Source organism: Neolamprologus multifasciatus, chromosome 6, assembly GCF_963576455.1.
Source record: "Neolamprologus multifasciatus chromosome 6, fNeoMul1.2, whole genome shotgun sequence".
Classification (NCBI taxonomy): domain Eukaryota; kingdom Metazoa; phylum Chordata; class Actinopteri; order Cichliformes; family Cichlidae; genus Neolamprologus; species Neolamprologus multifasciatus.
The window spans coordinates 5,809,426-5,836,739 of record NC_140444.1 but is presented as its reverse complement, the minus strand read 5'-3'; the positions used below and the strand labels follow the sequence as shown (position 1 = coordinate 5,836,739).

The window sequence follows — 27,314 nt, the reverse complement described above, 5'->3', positions numbered from 1 at the left end:
CCAGCCGATGTCGCGTTAAACAACAGCAGCACGTTTAAGCTTGATCAGCTGTTGTTAGAATTTATTTAATATTAATTCCTAGTATCAGCTGATGTTTGCTGGAGCCACAGCTGCAAAAAAGCTGCTGGTCATGATGTCGGTTTGTTTATCTGGTGAGAGGGAAACATGAAGATGAAACCAGGAGATGTCCTTACTGAATCATCAGAGCTGAACAGGTGACGGAGAAACAGGTTTACCTTTTAGGTGACATGAATGAGTAGAAGGGAAGTTATGAACTGTTTCTGAGAGACAGATAACACCAGGATCCTTTTTTAGGTAGCTGACAGCTGGTAACTGTGCAGGTGTGGATCTAGCAAAGTTTTGCCAGGGGCGCCAGGTGGGGCATTAACAGGGAGAGGTGGGCACAAAGAAATACTTTTCTTTCTTATTCTCATTTAAAATGTCTAGCTTTTAAAAAATAATTATCTCAATCTTACAACAAACGATTGATGCATATATACCATCAAAACAGTGAACATCACTGTCACAACAGTGTTTGTTTTCATTCAAAGGCTTTATGATTTTTCCTATAATGGTGGGCCAGTCTCTAGTCAAAATGCCCGGGCCGATTTTTTGTCCCCGTCCAGCCCTGTATGCAGCTCATCTGCAGTCTGGTGTTACCTACATCTTCCTATTCAGAAGGCAGAATTTCCGAGTTCTGAGTACAATCAAAGCATCACGACTGCAGTTTTTGTGTTGGATGTAAAAGGCGCACAAGACGCTGTGACGTAGGCTAGAATCATGGCAGCAGTCAATGATGGTCCGGTTGTGGGATTTCTCTCGTGGAAATATGTATTATCTTTTCCTTTCTATTGGTAGGTGGCACAGTGCACTTGTGGCAAGTAAGCAAGCTAGAAGACTGGCAAAGTTATGGAAGCAACACATTAACAAGAGAATTCTGAGTAAAACCAAAGTTACTTTCCCTAGTAACTAGTTACTTTGAAAGTAACGAGTAACTTGAAGTAACTGAGTTACTTTTGATAGAAGTAACTAGTAATGTAACTAAGTTACTATTTTAAAGTAACTTACCCAACACTGGTGCTAAGTTTATTTTTTTTAACTGTTCAGTTACCTACCTACCTTAGTTAAAACTAAGAACATTTCTTGTGTGCTTTATTCCTGTTATTTATTTATTTTATGTTATTTTATTAGACTGTCCATCCATCCATCTTCTTCCGCTAATCTGGGGTCAGGTTGTGGGGACCAGCAGCCTAAGTAGAGAAGCCCAGACCTCCCTCTGCCCAGACACTTCCTTCAGCTTGTACGGGGGAACACCAAGGCATTCCCAGGAAAGCCAAGAGATAAAATCTCTCCAGTGTGTCCTGGGCCTGCCCCGGGGCCTCCTCCTGGTGGGACATGCCCAGAACACCTCACCCAGGAGGTGCCCAGGAGGTATCCTATTCCAGCTGAGGAACATGGCCTCCAATTTGGAGGTGCCGATTCTTGTTCCCACCGCTTCATACTCGACTGCACTTGACTTCATCGGGTGAAGCCATCACCTGATGAAGCCAACAGAGGCACATCATCCACGAAAAGCAGAGATGAGATTCTGAGACCACCCAAGTGAAAGCATTTCCGCCACTTGGCTATGCCTAAAAATCCTGTCCATAAAGGAAACCCGAGCGACACGATCGAATGCTTTCTCCTGTACACCGTACACTGGTTGGGCAAAACTCCCATGAAACTCAATTATCTTTGAGAAGATAAAGAGCTGATAAAGTTTTGACTCAACAGTTTCAGTATTAACAGAGAAGATAGGGTGTTCCCTTGAGATGACTGTCATGGGCCTTTTTACTTTTAACTCTGAATGCTATTAGCACTTCATTGCAATGTAATGTATACTTTATTAATCCCCACAGGGAAATTAGTCATCTGCATTTAACCCATTCACTCAGTGAAGCAGTGGGCATCCACCAGTCCAGAGCCCGGGGAGCAGTGTGTAGGGATGCTCAGGGGTACCTCAGGGTAGCCGTTCAGTGGATTCGAACCCCCAACCTTCCGATCATTGGGTGACCACTGCCCTGGATGATAAACTGTGAATGACTACATACTTACTGCTAAATAGTGTCATATGCAAGTCATCAATAGGGATTTGCTGGAGAATCTCATGCTCAAAGCACTGATAGATGTAAATTAGAAAAGTCCTTTTTCTATTATCAAGACTCAAACCAGTGCAGTCTTAACAGTAGAAAAGAAAGCAGACTTCATTCACTTTTATTTCCTACTGAATAGAAATAACAATGATTCTGTACACTTAACAGCAAAAATGTATGCAAAGAATATTGTGAAGTGAAATAAATTTACAGAGGAAGTGGTTCGAACCTTTAAAAGAGTGACACATTTATTTAAATGTGAGCTGTTTTATATAGTGCACAGCTGAAATTCAGTCCAATTTTATTTTATTTTATTTATTTAGTGCTAAATCATAACAGCTGCCTCAAAGCAAAACACACACACAACGGCCTTACAGACAAGAACGCATTAGTCTGGAATCAGAATCAGAAAGAATGTCAGTTTACTGAAGGTTGCTTCCTTATCAGGAACTGGTTTCAGCAGTTTTATTGTAGAAGGACATATAATTAAAACCTTAATATGCAACATAAAGAATAAATATAAATAAAATGATGTTTTTAATATCGTCACACATAAAAGCATTTTATTAGAAAACTGATAAGATCTCCTGCAAAATGAAGCTTCCTCATTCAAGTAAATGAGTCAGGCATTAGTCTCAGTGTGAAGTACCCAAACACGTGAGAGATAAACTAAAACAGACAGTTTGGTTAATGTGGTGTGAGAGCAAGGCGTCGTCTGTGGTCACTGAATAATGTTACAAGTATATGTGCTAAGTTTTTTTTTTTTTTAACTGTTCAGTTACCTACCTACCTTAGTTAAAACTAAGAACATTTCTTGTGTGCTTTATTCCTGTTATTTATCTATTTTATGTTATTTTATTAGACTGTCCATCCATCCATCTTCTTCCGCTAATCTGGGGTCAGGTTGTGGGGACCAGCAGCCTAAGTAGAGAAGCCCAGACCTCCCTCTGCCCAGACACTTCCTTCAGCTTGTACAGGGGAACACCAAGGCATTCCCAGGAAAGCCAAGAGATAAAATCTCTCCAGTGTGTCCTGGGCCTGCCCCGGGGCCTCCTCCCGGTGGGACATGCCCAGAACACCTCACACAGGAGGAGCCCAGGAGGTATCCTATTCCAGCTGAGGAACATGGCCTCCAATTTGGAGGTGCTGATTCTTGTTCCCACCGCTTCATACTCGACTGCACTCGACTTCATCGGGTGAAGCCATCACCCAATGAAGCCAACAGAGGCACATCATCCACAAAAAGCAGAGATGAGATTCTGAGACCACCCAAGTGAAAGCCTTCCGCCACTTGGCTATGCCTAAAAATCCTGTCCATAAGGAAACCCGAGGGACACGATCGAATGATTTCTCCTGTACACCGTACACTGGTTGGGCAAAACTCCCATGAAACTCAATTATCTTTGAGAAGATAAAGAGCTGATAAAGTTTTGACTCAACAGTTTCAGTATTAACAGAGAAGATAGGGTGTTCCCTTGAGATGACTGTCATGGGCCTTTTTACTTTTAACTCTGAATGCTATTAGCACTTCATTGCAATGTAATGTATACTATGTATACTTTATTAATCCCCCACAGGGAAATTAGTCATCTGCATTTAACCCATTCACTCAGTGAAGCAGTGGGCATCCACCAGTCCAGCGCCCGGGGAGCAGTGTGTAGGGACGGTACCTTGCTCAGGGGTACCTCAGGGTAGCCGTTCAGTGGATTCGAACCCCTGACCTTCCGATCATTGGGTGACCACTGCCCTGGATGATAAACTGTGAATGACTACATACTTACTGCTAAATAGTGTCATATGCAAGTCATCAATAGGGATTTGCTGGAGAATCTCATGCTCAAAGCACTGATAGATGTAAATTAGAAAAGTCCTTTTTCTATTATCAAGACTCAAACCAGTGCGGTGTTAACAGTAGAAAAGAAAGCAGACTTCATTCACTTTTATTTCCTACTGAATAGAAATAACAATGGTTCTGTACACTTAACAGCAAAAATGTATGCAAAGAATATTGTGAAGTGAAATAAATTTACAGAGGAAGTGGTACGAACCTTTAAAAGAGTGACACATTTATTTAAATGTGAGCTGTTTTATATAGTGCACAGCTGAAATTCAGTCCAATTTTATTTTATTTTATTTATTTAGTGCTAAATCATAACAGCTGCCTCAAAGCAAAACACACGCACAACGGCCTTACAGACAAGAACGCATTAGTCTGGAATCAGAATCAGAAAGAATGTCAGTTTACTGAAGGTTGCTTCCTTATCAGGAACTGGTTTCAGCAGTTTTATTGTAGAAGGACATATAATTAAAACCTTAATATGCAACATAAAGAATAAATATAAATAAAAGGATGTTTTTAATATCGTCACACATAAAAGCATTTTATTAGAAAACTGATAAGATCTCCTGCAAAATGAAGCTTCCTCAATCAAGTAAATGAGTCAGGCATTAGTCTCAGTGTGAAGTACCCAAACACGTGAGAGATAAACTAAAACAGACAGTTTGGTTAATGTGGTGTGAGAGCAAGGCGTCGTCTGTGGTCACTGAATAATGTTACAAGTATATGTGCTAAGTTTATTTTTTTTTAACTGTTCAGTTACCTACCTACCTTAGTTAAAACTAAGAACATTTCTTGTGTGCTTTATTCCTGTTATTTATCTATTTTATGTTATTTTATTAGACTGTCCATCCATCCATCTTCTTCCGCTAATCTGGGGTCAGGTTGTGGGGACCAGCAGCCTAAGTAGAGAAGCCCAGACCTCCCTCTGCCCAGACACTTCCTTCAGCTTGTACAGGGGAACACCAAGGCATTCCCAGGAAAGCCAAGAGATAAAATCTCTCCAGTGTGTCCTGGGCCTGCCCCGGGGCCTCCTCCTGGTGGGACATGCCCAGAACACCTCACACAGGAGGAGCCCAGGAGGTATCCTATTCCAGCTGAGGAACATGGCCTCCAATTTGGAGGTGCTGATTCTTGTTCCCACCGCTTCATACTCGACTGCACTCGACTTCATCGGGTGAAGCCATCACCCGATGAAGCCAACAGAGGCACATCATCCACAAAAAGCAGAGATGAGATTCTGAGACCACCCAAGTGAAAGCCTTCCGCCACTTGGCTATGCCTAAAAATCCTGTCCATAAAGGAAACCCGAGGGACACGATCGAATGATTTCTCCTGTACACCGTACACTGGTTGGGCAAAACTCCCATGAAACTCAATTATCTTTGAGAAGATAAAGAGCTGATAAAGTTTTGACTCAACAGTTTCAGTATTAACAGAGAAGATAGGGTGTTCCCTTGAGATGACTGTCATGGGCCTTTTTACTTTTAACTCTGAATGCTATTAGCACTTCATTGCAATGTAATGTATACTTTATTAATCCCCACAGGGAAATTAGTCATCTGCATTTAACCCATTCACTCAGTGAAGCAATGGGCATCCACCAGTCCAGCGCCCGGGGAGCAGTGTGTAGGGATGCTCAGGGGTACCTCAGGGTAGCCGTTCAGTGGATTCGAACCCCCAACCTTCCGATCATTGGGTGACCACTGCCCTGGATGATAAACTGTGAATGACTACATACTTACTGCTAAATAGTGTCATATGCAAGTCATCAATAGGGATTTGCTGGAGAATCTCATGCTCAAAGCACTGATAGATGTAAATTAGAAAAGTCCTTTTTCTATTATCAAGACTCAAACCAGTGCGGTGTTAACAGTAGAAAAGAAAGCAGACTTCATTCACTTTTATTGCCTACTCAATAAAAATAACAATGATTCTGTACACTTAACAGCAAAAATGTATGCAAAGAATATTGTGAAGTGAAATAAATTTACAGAGGAAGTGGTACGAACCTTTAAAAGAGTGACACATTTATTTAAATGTGAGCTGTTTTATATAGTGCACAGCTGAAATTCAGTCCAATTTTATTTTATTTTATTTATTTAGTGCTAAATCATAACAGCTGCCTCAAAACAAAACACACGCACAACGGCCTTACAGACAAGAACGCATTAGTCTGGAATCAGAATCAGAAAGAATGTCAGTTTACTGAAGGTTGCTTCCTTATCAGGAACTGGTTTCAGCACTTTTATTGTAGAAGGACATATAGTTAAAACCTTAATATGCAACATAAAGAATAAATATAAATAAAATGATGTTTTTAATATCGTCACACATGAAAGCATTTTATTAGAAAACTGATAAGATCTCCTGCAAAATGAAGCTTCCTCATTCAAGTAAATGAGTCAGGCATTAGTCTCAGTGTGAAGTACCCAAACACATGAGAGATAAACTAAAACAGACAGTTTGGTTAATGTGGTGTGAGAGCAAGGCGTCGTCTGTGGTCACTGAATAATGTTACAAGTATATGTGCTAAGTTTTTTTTTTAACTGTTCAGTTACCTACCTACCTTAGTTAAAACTAAGAACATTTCTTGTGTGCTTTATTCCTGTTATTTATATATTTATCAAGTTTAATGAGTAAATTTAATGAGAAACACACAGAGGTCATTAGTGGAGACAATAATGGAGGTGATATCCAATTAGAATCATCTCTATTCAAAAATGGGCTCAGCACATTTAAACCCACAACTGGTGTGGTCTGATACATCTCAAAGTCCCTGCACACTACAGCACATTAAGAAATATGTAAGATTGGATGTAGATCAAATTTAAGAGATCCTTGTGCTTGTGTCTGCAACAGAAGGTACAGGTGACATATGGTGATCAGAAAAAAACAAATTAAACCAAAACACTGATAATATAAATGACTATGGTCCTTAAGGCCCAGCCAGCTTTAAGACACACTTGTATTTAGTATTTATGATGATGATGATAAGTAGTGGCACAATGATCAGGAAATGGTGAGTGTAGTATAGTCTGCAGCTCTGCTGTAGAGGAGAGGTGGTGCAGTGGGATCAGGGGGCAGTGCGAGTATGGCTGGCAAGAGAACTGGATCCAATACGGTAATCATGCTCTCCCTATATCAGTGATGCTGGGACCTGGAGGCACGGGTGTGCTGAGCTGCGAAAAGCAACGGTGTCATGATCAGGCTGTGTGCAGGCAGGAGAGGACCCAAACGCAAACTCACGGGAAAACAGGACTGAACTGAAAATACAGCTTTATTGCTGACAGAGGATAAAGGCGACACAAAATAATATGAAACTAAACTGGGAAGTACTAAGGAACTGACTCACGAGGAAACACACGGCGGGGCACACAGTCATGAGGGAGAACGCGACACAGAACTGAGGGAGACGCAGACATAAATACACAGAGGGTTAACGAGGGAAGTGGGAGCACACGGGGAACACAGCTGACACAGATAATCGTAACGAGACACGGCAGGAGTAAATGCGACACTGACGGGAGACTGTCAAAGTAAAACAGGAAGTACACAGAGGTTCAGACAGGAGGAGAGAGAGTATGGACATAATGGGCTGGGGAAAACATGGAATAAAACACAAGGAGGGGAAACAAGGGTTCACAGATACACAGAGGGGCACACAGGAGGCAACCAAATAAGGAACATCTTAACTAAACAACCTAGGAACCAAGGCATAAATAAAGAACAAAATACAAAACACACGAAAACTAAGAATACTGGGCCGACATGACCCAGGACCATGACAAACGGTGAAGGAATAATATGATTATAGAGGAGCTGAACCAGCAGGAATCTGACATAAGACATGCTTGACTCAAATACCCTAACTTTAAATTGTCAATTAAATATACATTTTAACAATAAATGTAATATGGACATGTTAATAATGACTGCCCATATAGTAACCACAGAAAATGTTCTTCAGCTGCATGTTTGATTTGGAGTTTTACACCGTTTGATGCAACCCACAATAAATGTGTGTGTCCTCCGAGGATCAAATGAAGGAGGTTGCTTAGTTATAATCTACCGCTGTCATGTACAACATGCCTGACATGTTTGAAAATTAATATTGACCTGCTATTTTGTCTCCTTTCTTTTAATTATATGCTACTTGGTAATGCACATCAGAGTAACATTATTTTATGTCTTGACATCTTTTACACCTCTTGACATCTCTCCTGCACTGAGGTGCTTTTCACCTTCACCTTAAATCCTCACTTGCCTTACTGCTGTGTGTGCTTTGTGTGCATAGGGCAACTGAAACTGAAGACGATGTGAACAACAGCCACAGACTTAAAAACACAGTAGGCTCAAGATGTCAAAGATATCACTGCACGTTGGCCCAGGGTTTAATCAAATGAGGTGTGAAGGAAGTAAAAGTAACACATTTTTATTGCAGATGTTCCTAAATGTAAAGTTAAGTACTGTAATGAGAGTTACTTATTTTTATGCTTTTGGTTGTCCACAGCCTGAATTCCCGACTCCTCCATTGAGTCAGGAATTCAAATAAGCTGTGAAATGCCTTCCTTCTTTCACCGTCGATAATGTGGAAGCATATTATAATTTGTTTGACACTATGGTACACATTCAAGTGTTTCTTCAAGGGGTTATAAAAGCAACCATTGCAGTCGGGACCTGCAAGGCAACCATGAATGGCGTGTCAGCTACAGAAATCAGTGATTGCTTGTCAGTCAAGGCTTTGAGTAGTCTGTACTGACTCAATAATAAAGCTCTGTAACTTAAAGAAGAAGAAGCTTTCTATCCCAAGTTTCAGGGATGAATTTAGTGAGCGGTATACAGAGGTCATTGGCGGAACTAGTAATGTCTAAAAAATGTCGGGTTAGCTCATTGAAAAAAATAAAAGCCTGATGTGGTCAGTACAGCTTAAAACTCCGGCACACCTAACTGCCATCCGATCATTGTGCCAGGGATGGACTGACGCAAGAAATTTCATGCTTTGCCTCTCCAAAGTGTGTCATAAAGTTCATCCTTATGCATATCTTAGTCATGTGGCTATAGACTCGGACTTCCAGGGGACTTTCATTGATGTATTCACATCAGTTTCTTCTGCATTCACCACTTTTTGCCACTACTCCATGTCATTAACTTGTATCTAAATTCTGCCATAAGTTGAGTTGTTTTTTTCTCCTTTTTTTTTCTGTTTGTTGTTCATGGTCTCTATTTTCTGGCCTTCACTCATCCCTCAAACCTGGCTACCCCTTTTAACAGTTGCTGTTGTAATGCAGTGTATCACCACATGGCGGCGCCTCCTGTCTCATGACTCGTGTGTCACCCCCTTTTTGTTCTTCTTCGCACTCTCCCTGTAATGGATTGTCCCGTGTGCACGCGGACTAGTGTGCTCTCGGGTAATGTGTGGTAGAGGTGGCACTTTTTATTTTGATATTTTAAATAAATGAGTGCTTGTGGAAAGTTCAAAGCTGTTGCTCATTCGCTATCCACCTGCACACCTCCACGGCTGGCTTCATCTCCACCGCACGTTACACCCAGTGTTGCCAACTCCTCAGTAAGGAAAATCGCTATTGGTTGTCCTAAAAGTCGCTAGAAGTCGCTAAATGACGTCATCACCTAATTCGCATAATTGGTCATGCTAATGTAATTGTAACCTACGCTGCTGGAGAGAGAAATAGCATCGTGGACGAGACATAAAGTGAGCAAAAAACGTCCTAAATGCATTTAGAATTTATTTAGAACTACAAATTAAATTTCTTTTAGCAATTATTGTTTTTTGTAATGTCTTTCACGTCTTTTTTTAGCGACTTTTTTTTAGAAAAAAAGTCGCTAGTGGGTCTGAAAACACGCTACAAAGTCGCTAAGTTGGCAACACTGGTTACACCCTCCCTTAGCTCTCTTCCTGTTAAAAGGGTTTTCTTCTTTCCTTCTGTCATCAAGTGTCATCGGGAATCATCCAATCATTGGGCTTCTTTCTCTCTATTATAGTGTATGCTGTTTTTACCTTATAATATTAAAACATGGCTTGAGATGACTCTTGCGTGAACAGCTTATATGACTTCAGCTGAACTGAATTTTAAACCGCAGGTTGCTTCATTTATTAAGTCTAAACATGTGACTTGTCTTTGGAGATCCATTGTGGTCATATTAAAAACAGAGATTGTGGCATTTCACATGAACTCCTTCTGTAATTTACATTCATGTTTTTTTTTAAAAATCAGTCCTTGGTGAGGGACCAGACAAAGAGTGATTCAAAGGACCCCTATGAGTGTACAATCAAGGGAACAGTCCACCCCTTTAGGATAGGGTTACTGGGGCCCTGCCCAGGAGCCAGGCACAAGGAGGGTGCCCGAGGGCGAGCGTCTGGTGGCCGGGCCTTAGTTTATGGAGCCCAGCCGGGAACAGCCTGAAAAAGTGACATGGGCCCATCCACCTTTAGGATAATAGTGTCAGTTTACATGAGCTTCCTTCTGCAATCTCCATGCATGTTTTTTAAAAATAAGCCAGAATAGTTTACCTTTTATGCCAGCAGGGAAAATCTAATTTTTCTGATCAATTTGCCTTCCAAAGTTTGTACAAATAGATGTCCATATATGATACACAGAATGCGTCATGTCACTCACTCGAAATGTAGTTGTGATGGAGCAGTCCCATTGTTAAATCTATATATTTTACACCATAAAGTAAATACTTTCTTTCACTAAAAACAAAGCTACTAAACTAAAAACAGCTAAATTCAAATAAAACTGAAAAGAAAAATTAAATGGTATTAGGCCTGGTTGTATAGAGCACTTTTCTGCTCCACCTAAGCACAGTAGGCTCTGAGTAAAACAGATGCTTTTTTGTCAGAATAGATAGCGTTAGTGAATAGTGAATGGTGTTATTTTTTTCAGATGTCAGAGATATCACAGTAAAACAACAGTTTTAATTAGATGAGGTGTAAAGAAAATAAAAGTCACACATTTTTATCGCGCATGTTCTGAAGTGTAGAATTTGGGAGATTAGCAATCAGGTCAACACATCTACATTAATACTATTAAATAGGTCAGATAAAAGAAACTGTAATGTCACAACCCAGCTCAAAGGATGTGACAAGTAAGTGGGAGACCACACTGTTGAGACAACAATTCTTTTGGTCCTGGTAGAGCTCACGCTGAGATGTTTCCATGTTTTACACAATCCTTTTATTACCCATTATTCTTACAGATGCATCTGGAAATCCACACACTGCATTCCTATGCAGTCCTATGCTAAAGGCTAGTTATGGCAAATGGCCTGTATTTGTATAGCGCTTTACTAGTCCCTAAGGACCCCAAAACACATTCAGTCATCTACCCATTCACACACTAGCTACATTGTAGCCACAGCTGCCCTGGAGCGCACTGACAGACGCGAGGCTGCCAGACACTGGCGCCACCCGGCCCTCTGACCACCACCAGTAGGCAACGGGTGAAGTGTCTTGCCCAAGGACACAATGACCGAGACTATCCAAGCCGGGGCTCGAACCGGCAACCTTCCAATTACAAAGCGAACTCCCAACTCTTGAGCCATGATCACCCACAATAACCTCTGGTCTCCTCCCCCCTACATTGGCCAAGGGTGCTGACACCCTGACCCCCATCTCCTTTTAAGGTAGTGTCCGTTTGCCCTTTGTCTGCCCCTCAATCTCAGTAACTCTTGCTTTCTACCCTGGGGGTGGGGGTTGATTGTCCTCCTGCCCTGCACCCCCGTTCTTTGTTCCCATTCCAGGCCTATTTTCTATTTTGTATTCTTACACCCATTAACCGCAATATTATAATGTTGCAAGCAATCCCAAACTATAATCTCTTTAAGTCTGATGTATATTAAGGAATCTATTCTATACAACACACAGGCTTTTAAAGGCTCTAAGATATTTTAATGAAATAAAGTAAAGAAAGCCAAACACAGATTAAATGGTACAACAGCCATAACTGAACTTAACCAAGGGAGCATAATGAGCCACAGACAGGAAGCTGGAGGTTCAGTCAAAGTGGCTTTATAATGCACTGGGACTGGCCTTCTCAGGTGTGCCGCGTCTGTAATTGGGTCTGCTCCACCTACTGGACTGGCTGTCAGCACCTCTGCCGGATTGGTTTTGCATCACCGACATGATTTATACATTGCGAAGCCCAAACAACCTTTGATTAAGTGGCTGGCACAACACAGAGGAGCTAACTTGTCAGCCCAGGACTCTGCAGTCTATTCACACCTACAGGCCAGTGGACACTCTTTCAATAATATAATATAATATAATATAATATAATATAATATAATATAATATAATATAATATAATATAATATAATATATTGGGCTGGGCTGTGGGGGGACAGTGTTTGTTAACAGTCTCGATGGCCCAGGGGAATAAGCTATTTGAGGCGCAGACCAGAAGGATGCTGGTCAAAAAGGTGGTGGATGGGGTGCAAGGGGTCACCTGTGGTGGCCCTGTTTTTCCTGAGACAAGAGGATCTGGCCATGGTCTCCAAGGGTGGCAGAGGGCAGCCAATGAGTAGTAAACACCCAGACAGTAGGAGAACACGAGGAGCAGCAGAAGGCCAGCAGCAGCTTCCGGTCCAGGTTATTCTTCCTCGGGACATGGAGGCATATAGCCACTGCTGGGCCTTCTTTACCAGGGGATTGATGTTGTGGGTCTAGGTGAGATCAAAGGAGAGGTGGATGCCCAGAAACCTGAAGATGGAGACAGATTCTGCCTGTTCGCCATTTATAATGAGAGGGCAATGCACCTGTCTGTGCCTCATGAGCACCAGTGGGACAAGTTCTCTACCTTGGCCCTGTACGCTGTCTCATCACCATCATGAGCCCAACCATGGTGGTGTCATCGGCGTACTTGACGATGATGTTGTTTGGGTGTGTTGCACACAGTAGGGCAGGGGTAGGCAACTCCGGGCCTCGAGTGCTGGTGTCCTGCAGGTTTTAGATGTGTCCTTGATTCAACACAGCTGATTCAAATTACTAAATTACCTCCTCAACATGTCTTGACGTTTTCCAGAGGTCTGATAATGAATTAATCATTTGATCAAGGTGTGTTGACCCAGGGTGATATGTAAAACCTGCAGGACACCAGCCCTCGAGGCCTGGAGTTGCCTAACCCTGCAGTAGGGGGTTGAGAACACAGTTCGGGATCGGACTGATTGAGGCCACGAGGAAATCTTTGATCCAGAGGCAGGTGTCAGGGAGGGATTTGAAGGTGGCGAAGATGTCTGAGATCATGGTGTTGAATGCTGAGCTGTAGTCCACGAAGAGAATCGCCACATTGCTCTTCCTGTTCTCCAGATGGGTCAGTGCCAGTGAAGGGTGACCGTGATGGCATCCTCTGTGGGCTAATTTGCTCTGTAAGCAAACTGGTGGTGGTCAAGGGAGCGGGGTACACAATGTCTGATGTGCTGAGAGACTATCCGCTCGAAACACTTAATGACTACAGATATGAGGGCTATAGGTGAGTAGTCACTGAGGCTGTCTATACCAGTCTTTTGGGGGATGGGAATGATGGCGGAGGCCTTCAGACAGGTGGGAACGATGGCACGAGTCACTCTCAGTCTCCACCTCCTTGCTATAGACGTGTGCTTCAAGGGGACTTCCACTGATTTATTAGCATCAGTTTCTTCTGCAATCACCACTTTTTGCTCATAATGTGTGTATATGAGACTACTTCATGTTATTAGCTTGTATCTAAACTTTGCCATAGTTTGTGGGATTTTTCCCCCATTTGGTATGTTTGTTTGTTTTTTTTTATTCTTTTTAAATTTCCAGCAGGAAAAATCTAATTTTGTTTATGCAGTTGGCAATCATCACTTTGTGTTGCAAAGTATTTAGCCTTCAAATATGGTTTTATGGAGCAGTCACATTATTAATTGTATATATTTAACATTTTAAGAAAGAAATACTTTTTTGGTACTTTAACTGAAGACAGTTAAGAAAATTAATCAAATTATTTTCAATTCGTCGAATCAGCCTTGCAATGGATATCCCATAATTGAGAAACAAGAGCCGCAGAAAGTCCAATTTATGTCTACAGCACCATCCACTGGGCATCCATTAAAATATGAAGATGATACTGTCTGTGTGTGAGGTAGGAAGGAAGTAAAATTCACACATTGTTATCTTGGATGTTCTTAAGTTAATATTTGGGAGATTAGCGATCAGGTCTCCACCCCTACATTAAAACTATAAAATAGGTCAGAAGCTGCTGATCAGGTCAGAAGCTGCCGATCAGAGCAGAGTCAACATTGAAGGTAAGACTGCTAAGTCCTGCCTTGTATTATTTTTTAAGTTGTGCACATTCTCATTTTAGTGCACTTGTTCTGATTCTTTATTTGTCCTTGATGTTATTAATGCTGATTTGCGATGCTCTCTTATTTCTTGTTTCTCCTGTCGCTGCCAATGACTGATAATAAGGGTTGTGACACTTTCATGGCTTCTGTAATGCGAATGTGAACCTGTGAAGTCTGACAATCATTGCTTTAGTGTACTGATTAATCTTTGTTTATCTCCATCATTTTTTTCTTCTCTTATTGTTTAACTCTTTCATACAGATGGCAAAGCTTTGGCACGTCCTGCTCCTGTGTTGGGCATGGAGTCCCTTGTGCCTTCCTTCCCGTGTGAGCTTCATTGGTACACCACAGGAGTGTGAAAAAGCTCCCTTTGTCCCTGGTTACAATTTGGGCGGCGAAGGCTTTGACATTGTGACGATGGAGAGAAAAGGCGCCTATGTCATCGACACTGAAACATGGAAGCTTGGAAATGGCACTTGTAAGATGTACCAGAACAGATACATGAATGGAGAGAAGCAGAAGGTCCCTGTTGCTGTGGTGGACTGGAGAACCCTCCCCCAATGCAATCTGAAAGTCTCCAGCACGGTCTATGATTCGGTTGAAAGTCTTGTCAATGATTCTACAGCATCGGTGTTCAACAACTGGAAAGCTGACCTTAATTTCTCTTCGACAAAGCCTGGGGTTGCATTAGGAGGTTCCCGCGCCAAAGCATCTACCTTTGGCATCAATAAGTCAAAACGAGACCGTTACACCTTCTTTCACCATTTTGCCAACTGTCAATACTATGGGTAAGTGTTTGGATGAATATTTGCCTTCATATTTTATTTATTTGATTCACTGAGATTTTTTTTTTTTTTGTCTTTCTCTTAAATATTTAGTTTAGAGCACGCGTGTGAAACTGAGTTTAGTTAATGGGTCATATACAGCCTAATCAAATATTAAGTGAGTCTGAATAGTAAACCACTGTTTAATAATCGTTCCCTTCTCTTTCACATAAAAAAATGGGGGTTTTTTGCACATAAAAACATTCTGAAAATGCTTAAATTAACAGTTTGGACACTTTTCTTTGCAAGCTCCTTTGACTACGATGACCTGGATGACTGAGAACCTTCACAGACATCCTGTTAAAAGGGTTTTTTCCTTCCCATGGTCACCAAAGTGCTTGCTCAAAGGGGTTTCTTTGATTGTTGGGGTTTTCTCTGACATGTTTTCTGGTGTTTTCTGGCAGTCAAAAGGTTTACTTAAAGAAAAATACCACCAATTAAGCACAATGTGATGAGTGTTTATTACTTTTCTGTTTTTTTATGTTCCACAGTTACAGACTGGCAACAAATCTTCAGATGAGTCATGAATTCACGTCCGCTTTGGATTCCGTTCATACTGTGGAAGCATATAATAATGTGATTGACACTTATGGAACACATTACATCACACAAGTGTTTCTTGGAGGGGATATAAAAGCAATCACTGCTGTCAGGACCTGCAAGGCAACCATGAATGGACTAACAGATAGTGATGTTAGTGACTGTTTGTCAGTTGAAGCTTTGAGTGGTTTCAAGCATCCCAACAATATTAACTCACTGATAAAGCACTGTAACTCAAAGAAGAAGCAGCTATCTATCCCAAGTTTCAGTGGTGAATTTAGTGAGCGACACACAGAGGTCATTGGTGGAAGTAGTAACACAGCTGATATCCTTTTTCAAGCAAAAGACCCTTCTGTCTATAACAGCTGGCTTAGCTCACTGAAAAGTACACCTGATGTGGTCAAGTACAGCTTAAAGCCCCTTCACACCTTACTGCCAAAAAATCATCCAGCTAGGGAGGGACTGAAGAGAGGAATAGAGGACTACATTCAGAAAAATGCAATGTTGAAACAATGTTCAGGAACCTGTAAGATTGGGCACAGATTGAATGTTAGAGATCCCTGTGCTTGTGTCTGCAACAGTAACAAGAATATTAAGGTAAATTGCTGTCCTGCTCGGAAAGGTCTTGCAACATTAAAGGTGTTCAAACTTTATGCAAAGGGTCTGTATGGTGACACGTGGACTCAGACAGATGGTTCAGTGGAGGTAACATATGGTGATCAGAAAATGCGCACTGTTATCATACGTAATAATGACAATCCTAGATGGCCAGAAACATTTGAATTTGGAACCATCACCATTGACATGAAAAACAAACTTAGATTTGTTGTTTATGACGAGGACAGTTACTGGAACAGTGATCTGTTAGGCAAGTGTTCATTTGATCTGCGAGCAGGGAAGGTGAGCGACAGCTGCATGCTGAATCATGGGACTTTCTACTTTTCCTATGAAGTGGAGTGTGCACCAAATCTTGGTGGGTACTCGTGTCAGGAGTACATCCCTTCTCCTATGAGCTCCTCTTTGGCTGACGTTTTCTACTCCAGAAACGGAGTCCTTCTTGGAACGTCAGGGGAGAAGTATGGCTAGTCAGTCAGTCTAAGAGCAGCAGTTGATGTGAAATGACTCGATGACTAAATAACAATCCGATTTTATGCTGAATATCTTTTGCTTGTACTGTATAGCATTTTTCTTGCAAAATTAAGAAATTATGTGCGTTCGAGAAAGTAGAATTGGTCAAATTACAATCTGTAATTTCTAATCTTTATAGTATGGAATTTTTTTTTCTTGGCTTTTCCAAATACTCGCAATAAAGCATCTGCAAAGACAACACATGTGTCCTACTTTGTAATATTCAGAATGTGTCACTTTATGGATCTGGTGAAACGCTTTTATCTTAACTTTTGATGTGTTAAAGTCTGTCACGTATTTGAACCAGGGCACCTCTAAATTCAACTCTTCCTAATTATTGAAGTACACATGAATAATTGGACAACTGTAACAGCAACAATTGTATCGTTAATGACATCTGAAGGAAAGCTGAAATAAACCCACGAGGGTGTGCTGAAGTATGAGCTCATTTCCCCTTAACTACTATTTATTTACACAATACTTGCAGGAAAAGTCCCTGCAAGAGTTTAGACAAAAATCCAACACTCTTCTATGCGCAGTACTTGGTGACAATGAAGAGTGAATAAGTCAATTTCAGCATGGAGAGAAACACTAACTTCTATTGTGCACCCCTGAAATTAACCCCAAGGGGATTTTGTCTCTTCCTAATTATTAAAGTACACATGAATTATATAAATAACTTATAAATAACATACTGTATTAAGATGGTAAATGGCCTGTATTTATACAGCGCTTTACTAGTCCCTAAGGACCCCAAAGCGCTTTACATATCCAGTCATCCACCCATTCATTCACACACTGGTGATGGCAGCTACAATGTAGCCACAGCCACCCTGGGGCGCACTGACAGAGGCGAGGCTGCCGGACACTGGCGCCACCGGGCCCTCTGACCACCACCAGTAGGCAACAGGTGAAGTGTCTTGCCCAAGGACACAACGACCGAGACTGTCCAAGCCGGGGCTCAAACCGGCAACCTTACGATTACAAGGCGAACTCCCAACTCTTGAGCCACGATCGCCCCTCGTTGTTTATAAGATCTTAGACTACGTTTGCGACCCAGGAGAAACCAGTGGTGTTGGTTTGGCCTTTGCTTTGTTCACCACAGAGTTGCTCAAAACTTCCATGATATCCTTGCAGTGGGCATTAACACTGCGTACGGCCATCAGACTGAAAGGTGCCTTATGCTCTTTGGGCTTCCAGAAAGTCACATCTCTGCAAGTACTTGGCGACATGTCAAATGGAGAGATTCTTAATATTTTGACCAATGTTGACCAAGATGACATTTAAACAAATGTACGTATTATGCAGAGATGTCAGAGAGTAAATTTAACCTGAAGTAAAGAGAACACATTTGGATCCAAGAGGGTGGGCAATGTCTTAACAGGAAATAAAAGGTTGAAAGAAGTAGATTCAAAGTGTTTCTTGTTATGTGTACAAAGAAAAGCATTTCTGTGCAATGAAATTCTTTTCTCTGCTGTCCACACACAGATGCTGATCAATATCTACAATCAACTAGAACAGATCAAATACAAATAGTATAAATAAATAAATAAATAAATAGAGACAAAATAATCGAACTTTTAAATAGATTTGTGAGCAAAAAGAGCTGGTTTGATATGTAAGATGACCTCATGTGCAAAAATTATTATATATTACTATACTACTATTATATATTACTTTTAAAATAGGTCAGCTGTTCAAGAGTCTGATAGCAGTGGGGAAGAAGGAGTTGTTGAGTCGAGATGTTCTAGATTTCACACTTCTAAACCTTCGTCCCGAGGGCAGAAGTGTGAATAGTCTGTGTTGGGGGTGTGTGGGGTCTTTGAACCTGCAGTGGATCTTGGCCGACATACCAAATTTCCTCAGCCTCCTCAGGAAATACAGCCGCTGCTGAGAAGTATAAACTTATTTCACTAAAACTATTATTTATTTACATAGTGCCAACTTACAGATGAAGTCCCTGCAAGATCATAGAGAAAACGCCTATGAGCAGCACTTGGTGATAGTGGAGAGTGAATACGTCCATTTCAGCATGGGGAGAGCTCCAGCAGAACAAGAGTCAGGGACGTGTTCGAGTGAGGAAAAAGCTAAGAGAAAGAAAAGAGGAAAAAAGAAAAATGACACACAGCAAATGTGACAAGCCACAATCAAGATAGCTACAGAGATAAAGGCGAGAAAAGCACCAGAGGGGGTGGAGGGGTGAATAGCACCTTACAACCAGAAAAACAACCAGAAAAACAACCAGAGCGCTATTTTGTTGATCCAGTTGCCAGTTTGGGTTCAAACCATCCTTTGTCATTCAGCTCACCCTCAAACATATCTTAGTCATGTTGCTATAGACTCAGGCTGCTGGAGGACTTCCACTGATCTATTAGCATTAAATTCTTCTGCATTCACCACTTTTTGTCCTGCTGTGTTTACATGCCACTACTGCACGCCATTAACTTGTATCTAAACTTTGCCATAGTTTGTGTTTTCCTTTCTTTTCCATTGGTTGTTTGTGCTTTCTATTCCCTGGCCTTCTGCACCATTCATAGCAGATCTTCCTGTTAAACGGATGTAAACACCAGTAAAGACTCGAGTGTTGCCAGCACTAAAATTTGTAACATCACTTAGCATTGCAAGTCACGTGGTTTATTTACAATTCTTGTTCCACTGCCCTGTGTTCTCCACCTGTTCTCCCACTCTTCGAGGTCTCGGCATAACTGAAATAGAGAGACCACAATTACTGGTTTTCAGCTGCCCTGCCAGCCTTCTTGGTCCCTCGAGCCCGCAAACCACACCTCCGTCACACCTCCGTCACAAAGGGATTTCTTCTTTCTTACTATCGCCAAGTGTTTGACTCACAGGGAATCATCTGATCACTGTGATTCTCTCTATCTAATATGCTATGTGTGTTTTTTAACCTTATAATATAAAAAAGAAACTTAAGATGACTCGTGTCAATTAGTTGTATGGCTTCAGTCAAATTGATTCATATATTAAGTCTGCACATATTACTTGTGTTTGGTGACCCATTGTGGTCATATTATAAAAGAAAATGTGGCAGTTCAAATGAACTGTAATTTTACTAATGTTTTTAGAAAATGAAGCAGAATATTTTACCCTCACATGGCAGCAGGAAAAATCCAATGTTGTTGATGCAGTTGGCAGTCATCACTTTGTCTTGCAAAGTTTGCACAAACAGATATATAAAATATACAGTATGTGTCATATCATTTAGTTAACATATGGTTGTGATCAAATACTCACATATATTTTATATTTATTTTACATTTGAGAAAATAATAACTTTATTTAACTAAAAACAAAGTTACTCTTCTTAAAAAGCCAGGAAAAGTTATATCTGTCAATTCTTTGCACTAGGCTTGTAATGCATGTGCCATAACTGAGAAATAAGATCAGCATAAAGTGCAAATTTATATCAACACCGCCACCTGCTGGACACTCATTAAAGTAACAAGATGAGAAGATGATTTTCCCTTTACGTACACTGCATTGACAAATATATTCACTCGTCTGCCTTCACACACACATGAACTTGGGTGACATCCTGTTCTTAATCCATAGGGTTTAATATGATGTCACCCTTTCCACCTGTAACAGATTCAGCTTTTCTGGAGAGATTTAGGAGGAATTTATGTGTTTATGGGAATTTTTCACCATTCTAAACTAAATACTCCCGATTGAACTCTCAGGTCAGCTGATAAGTTGCTTCTAGTTGTCCCTAAGCAGGCTAAAAAACAGAGGAGATCAGGCCTTTGCGATTGCTGCGCCCAAACTTTGGAACAGTCTGCCCCTTGACATTTTTAAAACCACATTTTTACTCTCTAGCTTTTAATTGTGACTGAGTTTTGTTTTGTTCTTTGTGTGTGTTTGATCTACTTTTTACTTGTTTACTATGTACTTTGGTCAACCTGTGTTGTTTTTAAATGTGCTTATAAATAAATTGATTGATTGATTCTTCAATAAGTGCATTTGTGAGGTCACACACTGATGTTGCAGAAGGCCTGGCTTGCAGTCTCCACTCTAATTCCACTCAAAGGTGTTCTGTTGGGTTGAGGTCAGGACTCTTTGCAGGTCAGTCAGTTTCTTCCAAACCAACCATCATCCATGTCTTTATGGACCTTGTTTCGTCCACTGGTGCTCAATCACGTTGGAACAGGAAAGGGCCAACCCCAAACTGTTCCCACAAAGTTGGGATCATGAATTTGTCCAAAATGTCTTGGTATGCTGGAGAATTAAGAGTTTCTTTCACTGGAACTAATGAACTAAGCCAACCTGTAAATAAACACAATTTGGTCAAATTATTTTACATTTACTCATATTTGAAAAACAAAAACAAAACTCATAGGAGTCTTTAATCTCCTTAAACCTCCAAAGTCAAAACAAAATACAAAACAAGTACATCCTAGGTTTTTTTTTAACAGCATAACAAAATTTAGTCCCCATTGTTTAAAACAAAACAATATATAAGATTCAGAAAAGCAAAGTTGTAAATTTCCCAACATCAGGATACAGGATCTAAAAGGTTAAAACCTTTTAGTTGGTTATTTCCATTTACATATTCTTCACATCATATCACCCTGCGGCATGCAAGAGCCTATAGCAATGAGTTTGTCTATTACAGCAGAGAAATATTTTAATAATACTAATATTATTGAAGTTTTCACAAAATGTTTGTAAAGCCTTTACTTTTTAGATAATTCTTATTAAGTCACTAGTTATATAAGTTTCTTAATCTTATTTTCAAGAAGTTGAAGAGCTGAAAATAGACACGTACATGTAACTCGGTAAAGAGTATTTTTCCTCCTTACATTTTTTGTTAAGTAAGTATGAAGTGGCTTGAAAGTAAAATACTCAAGTGTAATACGTTTGAACTGTTCTGGAGTCATTCTGCCTGGTGACGCTCCACCACTTCCCAGGACGACATGCTTAACATTTTTGAAACTTGGCATCATTTGACCTGCGATTTTATTTCATTGTTTTTAATTACATGCCCCTCGTTAATGCACACTCTAGAAGCATTGTTTCCTGTCTTGAAATTTTGCACATGGAAAAACAAACAAACAAATAAACAAGTGTGTTCCTGATGTGGGACTCCTGTGAAGTCCACACTGTCTGATGAGTATCGAACACTGTCATTTTTGCATAAACAAGAAAACACAGATGAAAACCTTTGCAAAAGACTTTAACTGTGCAACACATTTGCAAAGCGTCAACTAAATGAAGGACTAATTTTCAACTGAACGGCGCTCTGTGAACATAAACAGCGTGTTTAAGAACTTGTAAGGGTGAGGTGTGAAGTGTTGGTGTGAATTCTTGCTCTTGCATCTGTTTATTTAATATTCAATGTTGTAATAACATCTGCTCAGCCCAGTTACCTCTGGACAGAAGTCCTGAGTGTCTCTCCGTTCAAAGGGCCCGAGTCTCTGATTCGAGGGCTATTACTACAATACGTTAACAGAAACTTATTTAAGATGATTACGGCACTAACTACCTCCATCTGAATGCCTACTGTGAGCTAGCTGACGCACCCCACAAAACACCAATGTTTCTTTTATCCGGGATATATAAAAATATGCTTTCCTATTGTACTTCATAAACATGACAAACAGGTTTATATTTCAAAATTCTTTGTACGTATCTGTCACGGTCTGACTGGCAGACCGTGGGGAGATGGGGAAATAGGACCCAAACGCCGGACTCTTCAGTGCAACAGTGTTTATTTACAAGGTGGTGAAGTAAACAACAATAAATCCCCAGTTTCCCAGACTCCCGTGTAGTGCTCTCTACCCCAGTGTCCCTGCACTCCCCGTGCTCACTGCTCCTTCTCGTCCCACACTCCTCCTGAGGGGAAAACAATAGAGGCAGCCACTACACACTTATCCCAGCAGGCATACACTCACACTTGACTGTGCTTGAAGACTGACGTGTAGTCAAACGCAATAATGCAGCGTCTGTGGAAGCTCCATCGCTCATCTAAATAGCTCCCCCGACGAGCCCAAATGAGGAGCAGGTGTGCGGCAAGGACTTCGGGTGTGGCCAGCCCTCAAGTCAGGCCACGCCCCCAGGGCTGAAGGTGCCTGTAACTTGGCCACAGAAGAAAGGCAACACACACACATACCTGCCTACATACAGATGTGCACAGGGGCAGTGCAGATAACACACAAATAATAATAATAATAATAATAATAATAATAATAATAATAATAACAACAACAACAACAACAGTCATAGTCCCCACTGCCCATGGACCCCGAGTCCCCAGAGCCGGGTCCGTGACAGTATCCTGGTAGGCATGTTGGAATTTCCTTGTGCCTGAATGTGTCTGTGTTTTTATCAAACATTAGTTACAGTAAGAAAAGGAATGATAACACTCATCTGTGTGTAAGCTATTAATATCCTTTCAAAATTACATTATAAGAAATTGTATCAAATTGCAACAGAGTTCTGGCAGCTGGGCTTGCCAGCAATAAACTCTGTTTTCATGGTTTGCAAGAGCAAAGCTTTTTACTGAGTTATGATGCTGTGTTGTCAAGAAAATATAAGTTTTATAGTGTGGTGCTGTTAGCCATTGAATTTCAGTGAGTCTTTGCATTTTATATACTGTTTTGTTTTTTTGTTAGTTTGTTTGTTAATTAGTTAGTTAGTTAGTTAGTTAGTTAGTTAGTTAGTTTGTTTGTTTGTTTGCTTGCTTGTTTGAATCAATTTTAAATCATGCTTTTTATTTGTTTTTGTTTCTAATGTCTCTGTAAAGCACTTTGAATCACCTTGTTGTTGAATTGTGCTATACAAATAAACTTGCCTTGCCTTCTAGATATATATAAAAAATTAATGTTATAAAACATTTAGGTTAAATGTAATAAATATTTTAAAGAATATATAACCAAAAACTATTGACAGCAACTTAAAAGGAGGAGGTCAAACATGAAAATCAAATACACAAAACATAATCATCAACATCATCATAATTCACTTTACACTTTACGCTTGACACTTCAGGTATTGCGTGATAATGTTCCAACCTCTCATTCTGGTCTCTGTTTGACCCTCTGGCTATTTATTTATTTGTCTTTAACAAGTCGCCTTCTTTCTTCTTCTAGTTCTTAGCAGAAGTTTAATTAATTATCGTCAACGCCTAATGGAGGGTGTGGGGTGTGTAAAAATGTGTGAACAAAACAGATTCAATATAAAACTTGTGAGAAATTTGTTGGAACCTAGTTTTAAATACCCTTTCAAGACTCCACCTCCTGGACACTAATATCTTAAGCTGTCCATTTTGAGGCATCAAACAGAACTTCCTGTTAATGCTGATGGTAAGACACCCAAAACCTTCATTCTGGCTTTGAATTTCCCAAGATTTTAACTTGTATTGTCTTTTATTATATTTCCTTCTATTGTTCTTTATTTCCTTCATATAGATGGCAAGGCTGTGGCACCTCCTGCTCCTCTGCTGGGCATGGAGCCCTCTGTGCCTTTCATCCAGTGTGAGCTTCATTGGTACACCAGAGGAGTGTAAAAAGGCTCACTTTGTCCCTGGTTACAACTTGGCTGGAGAAGGCTTTGACATTGTGACAATGGAAAGAAAAGGCGCCTATGTCATCGACACTGAAACGTGGAAACTTCAAGATGGCACTTGCAGAATGTACAGAAACAGCTACATGAATCAGGTAAAACAGAAGGTCCCTGCTGCAGTGCTGGACTGGAGAATGCTCCCCAAGTGCAGTTTATCAGTCTCCAGTACACTCCATGATTCTGCTGAAACGCTTGCTAATGATTCCACATCATCTGTGTCCAATGACTGGAAAGTTGGCCTTGATATTCCTGTTTCTGGTAGCGTTGGACTTGGGGTTGGTTTTGGAGGCTCCCACTCCAAAGAATCTACCTTCGCCATGCAAAAGTCAAAACAAGATCGCTACACTTTCTTTCGCCATTCTGTCAAGTGTAACTTCTACAGGTGAGTATGTGAACAGAATTAATTCAATTCCTAAAAACTACAAATAATAAATAGTCCTATATATGCAAATCTTTCTATGTTATTCCAGTAGTTATGTTATTTGCAGACAGACAAACTCATCCACAGTATTTTATCATATGGGTAAAATTTTATTACCTATATTATATTATTGCTTACATTTTTTAATTTTTTAATTTTTTGTTTTATTTCTGTCCTTTACAGTTACAGACTAAAAGCAAATCCTCCACTGAGTCATGATTTTGAATCAGTTGCGAAGGCCCTTCCTTATTATTCATCCGCAACCAAGCATTTGTACCGGAATTTGGTTGAGACATATGGCACACATTACATCACACAAGTGTATCTAGGAGGAGAAATGAAGGCCATCACTTCCATCAAGACCTGCCAGGCGGCCATGAATGGCCTGTCAGCGACAGATGTCAACGACTGTCTCACAGTGGAGGCCTCAGTTAGTTTCATGAGCTCTGCCAGCATTAAAACCATGAACAAACATTGCGAGGCAATGAAAAGGAAGTTGAACCATGGGCAAAGTTTCAGCAGTACATTTAGTGAGCGATTCACAGACATCATTGGTGGACACATTAACGGAGCTGATATCCTCTTTCAAGGGCAATCAACATCCGTTATGAGGGACTGGGTCAACTCTCTTAAATCCATACCTGATGTGGTCCGATACAATATAAAGCCCATGCACATGATTCTGCCAAGCAGCCATTATGCCATTGCGGGACTGAAGCTAGAGGTGGAAAAGTACATTAAGAAAAACGCATTGATGAAAAAATGTTCCGAAACCTGTAAGATTGGATCCAGATCCAGCAGAAGAGATCCCTGCGCTTGTGTCTGCAACGGTAATAAAAATATCAAGTCGAACTGCTGTCCTGCTGGGAAAGGTCGTGCAACATTGAAGGTGTTCAATCTTTATGCAAAGAATCTATATGGAGACCAGTGTACTCAGACAGATAGTTCAGTAGAGCTTAAATATGGTTACCAGATAGGGCGCACTGCTATTATACCAAACGATGATAATCCCAGGTGGTCGGAGGTATTTGAGTTTGGACCAATCACAATTAACATGAGAGACAAATTGATGTTAAATATATACGACGAGGATAGATACTGGAACAGTGATCATCTTGGGCAGTGTCAGGTTAAACCACGCAAAGGCTGGGTTAATTACAGCTGCATGCTTAATCACGGTACATTATTCTTTTCCTGCAAAGTAGAGTGTGCACCGAGCCTAGGTGGTGACTACTGTGACGAGTATATCCCCTCACCCATGAGTCCCTCTTTGGCCAAAGTCTTTCATACCAGAAACGGTATCCTTATTGGAGAAGCTGGTGAGCAGCATGGCAAATTAGTCAGAACTTGAAGTAGGACAAAGGGAGACTATGTGATGCATACATTACTTTTATATTGTTGCTTCTCATTTCTGCTTAACTGCTCATGTGGAACCATTCCTGCCTCATATAGTAATCGCAAATATATTAATACTGCATTCATGTATTTTTCCAAAATAAAACGTGCCAGTAAAGCAGTCACAAAAACAACATCGGTGTCTGTGCGTTTGCTTCATTTGTGGTGATGTTCATTGACTTGAAAACATTGTTAAAAGATAAATAATAGAAAGAAGATCCAGGACTGTTGAGCAGCTAGAATTTTGTATGAGAAGTTCAAAAGACTCTGAGCTGGTCTCCTGAGCTCCCAGACATTTACAGGCCGATGTTAAAAAAGAGGGGTAAACGTGACCCTGTCTCAACTCTTTTTGTGATATGTTGCTACCATCAAATTCAAAATACCCTTGAAATGTTTGTTTATGTTTTCTGTTTTATTATGAACAAAATATAGGTTCATGAGATTTCAGATGATAACATTTTATTTTTATTTAGATTTTACACAGCATCACTTTTTTAAAAATTATTTTATTAATGACAAACATATTTGTGACACTTTCAAAACCCAGTATTCTTTTACTCTGTAAAACAACATCATTGCGTAACATTTGCATGTATCTCTTGCATTGTTTGTCCATTCAGATTGTTATCTATCTGAATTATTGTGTCAGTAGATGTCAGACTAAAAGCTATCCATGAGCCAGTTTTAAGGCATTAAAGATCTGTGGGTAGTGATTTGACATGTGCCACTTTTCACTCTTAAATGAAAGAAAACTGAGGCAGGCACTCTCGGTGAGTATCTGTTAACGTGAAGTTTAAAGCTTCACGTGGGAAACTTATATTAGGATGATATGTGTGTATCTGTTGAGCTTCTTTGAACCTTTAAGGAAGAAAAAGCTCATTTTGTGCAGAACATCTTGAAAATACGTACGTATGCTTCAATAATGTGGGAGTGCCAGCAGCAAGCTGTAACTCTTTCATTGTGAAAGTGTATAAGCATTAAAGCATACATGTGAATTTGTTTGCCTTCTTGTATGCATATAGGGCATGCATGAACACATCTGCAATCTCCAAAGAATTCATTTCGGTAGATCAATGCGTGGATGGTTGCATGCATACATGTTTTCACAGAGCAGATGCAACTATGTTGCCTTC

The 27,314-nt window shown here is 40.5% G+C and overlaps 3 protein-coding genes across 3 annotated transcripts in view; all 3 read left to right on the top strand.

The window, feature by feature from the left end:
- The window catches only part of frmpd1a (FERM and PDZ domain containing 1a), a 434,267-nt gene that overhangs the window by 70,076 nt on the left and 336,877 nt on the right, over positions 1 to 27,314 (top strand). The window lies entirely within an intron of this gene.
- On the top strand, positions 14,077 to 17,265 carry LOC146516246 (perforin-1-like). The gene is made up of 3 exons (XM_085161622.1): positions 14,077 to 14,256; positions 14,557 to 15,083; positions 15,611 to 17,265. Exons 2-3 carry the CDS (start codon positions 14,557 to 14,559, stop codon positions 16,743 to 16,745), a joined length of 1,662 nt encoding a protein of 553 aa, XP_085017748.1. The 5' UTR covers positions 14,077 to 14,256; the 3' UTR covers positions 16,746 to 17,265.
- LOC146516245 (perforin-1-like) lies at positions 23,981 to 26,315 on the top strand. Its single transcript, XM_085164203.1, has 3 exons — positions 23,981 to 24,106; positions 24,212 to 24,747; positions 24,970 to 26,315. Exons 1-3 carry the CDS (start codon positions 24,098 to 24,100, stop codon positions 26,135 to 26,137), a joined length of 1,713 nt encoding a protein of 570 aa, XP_085020329.1. The 5' UTR covers positions 23,981 to 24,097; the 3' UTR covers positions 26,138 to 26,315.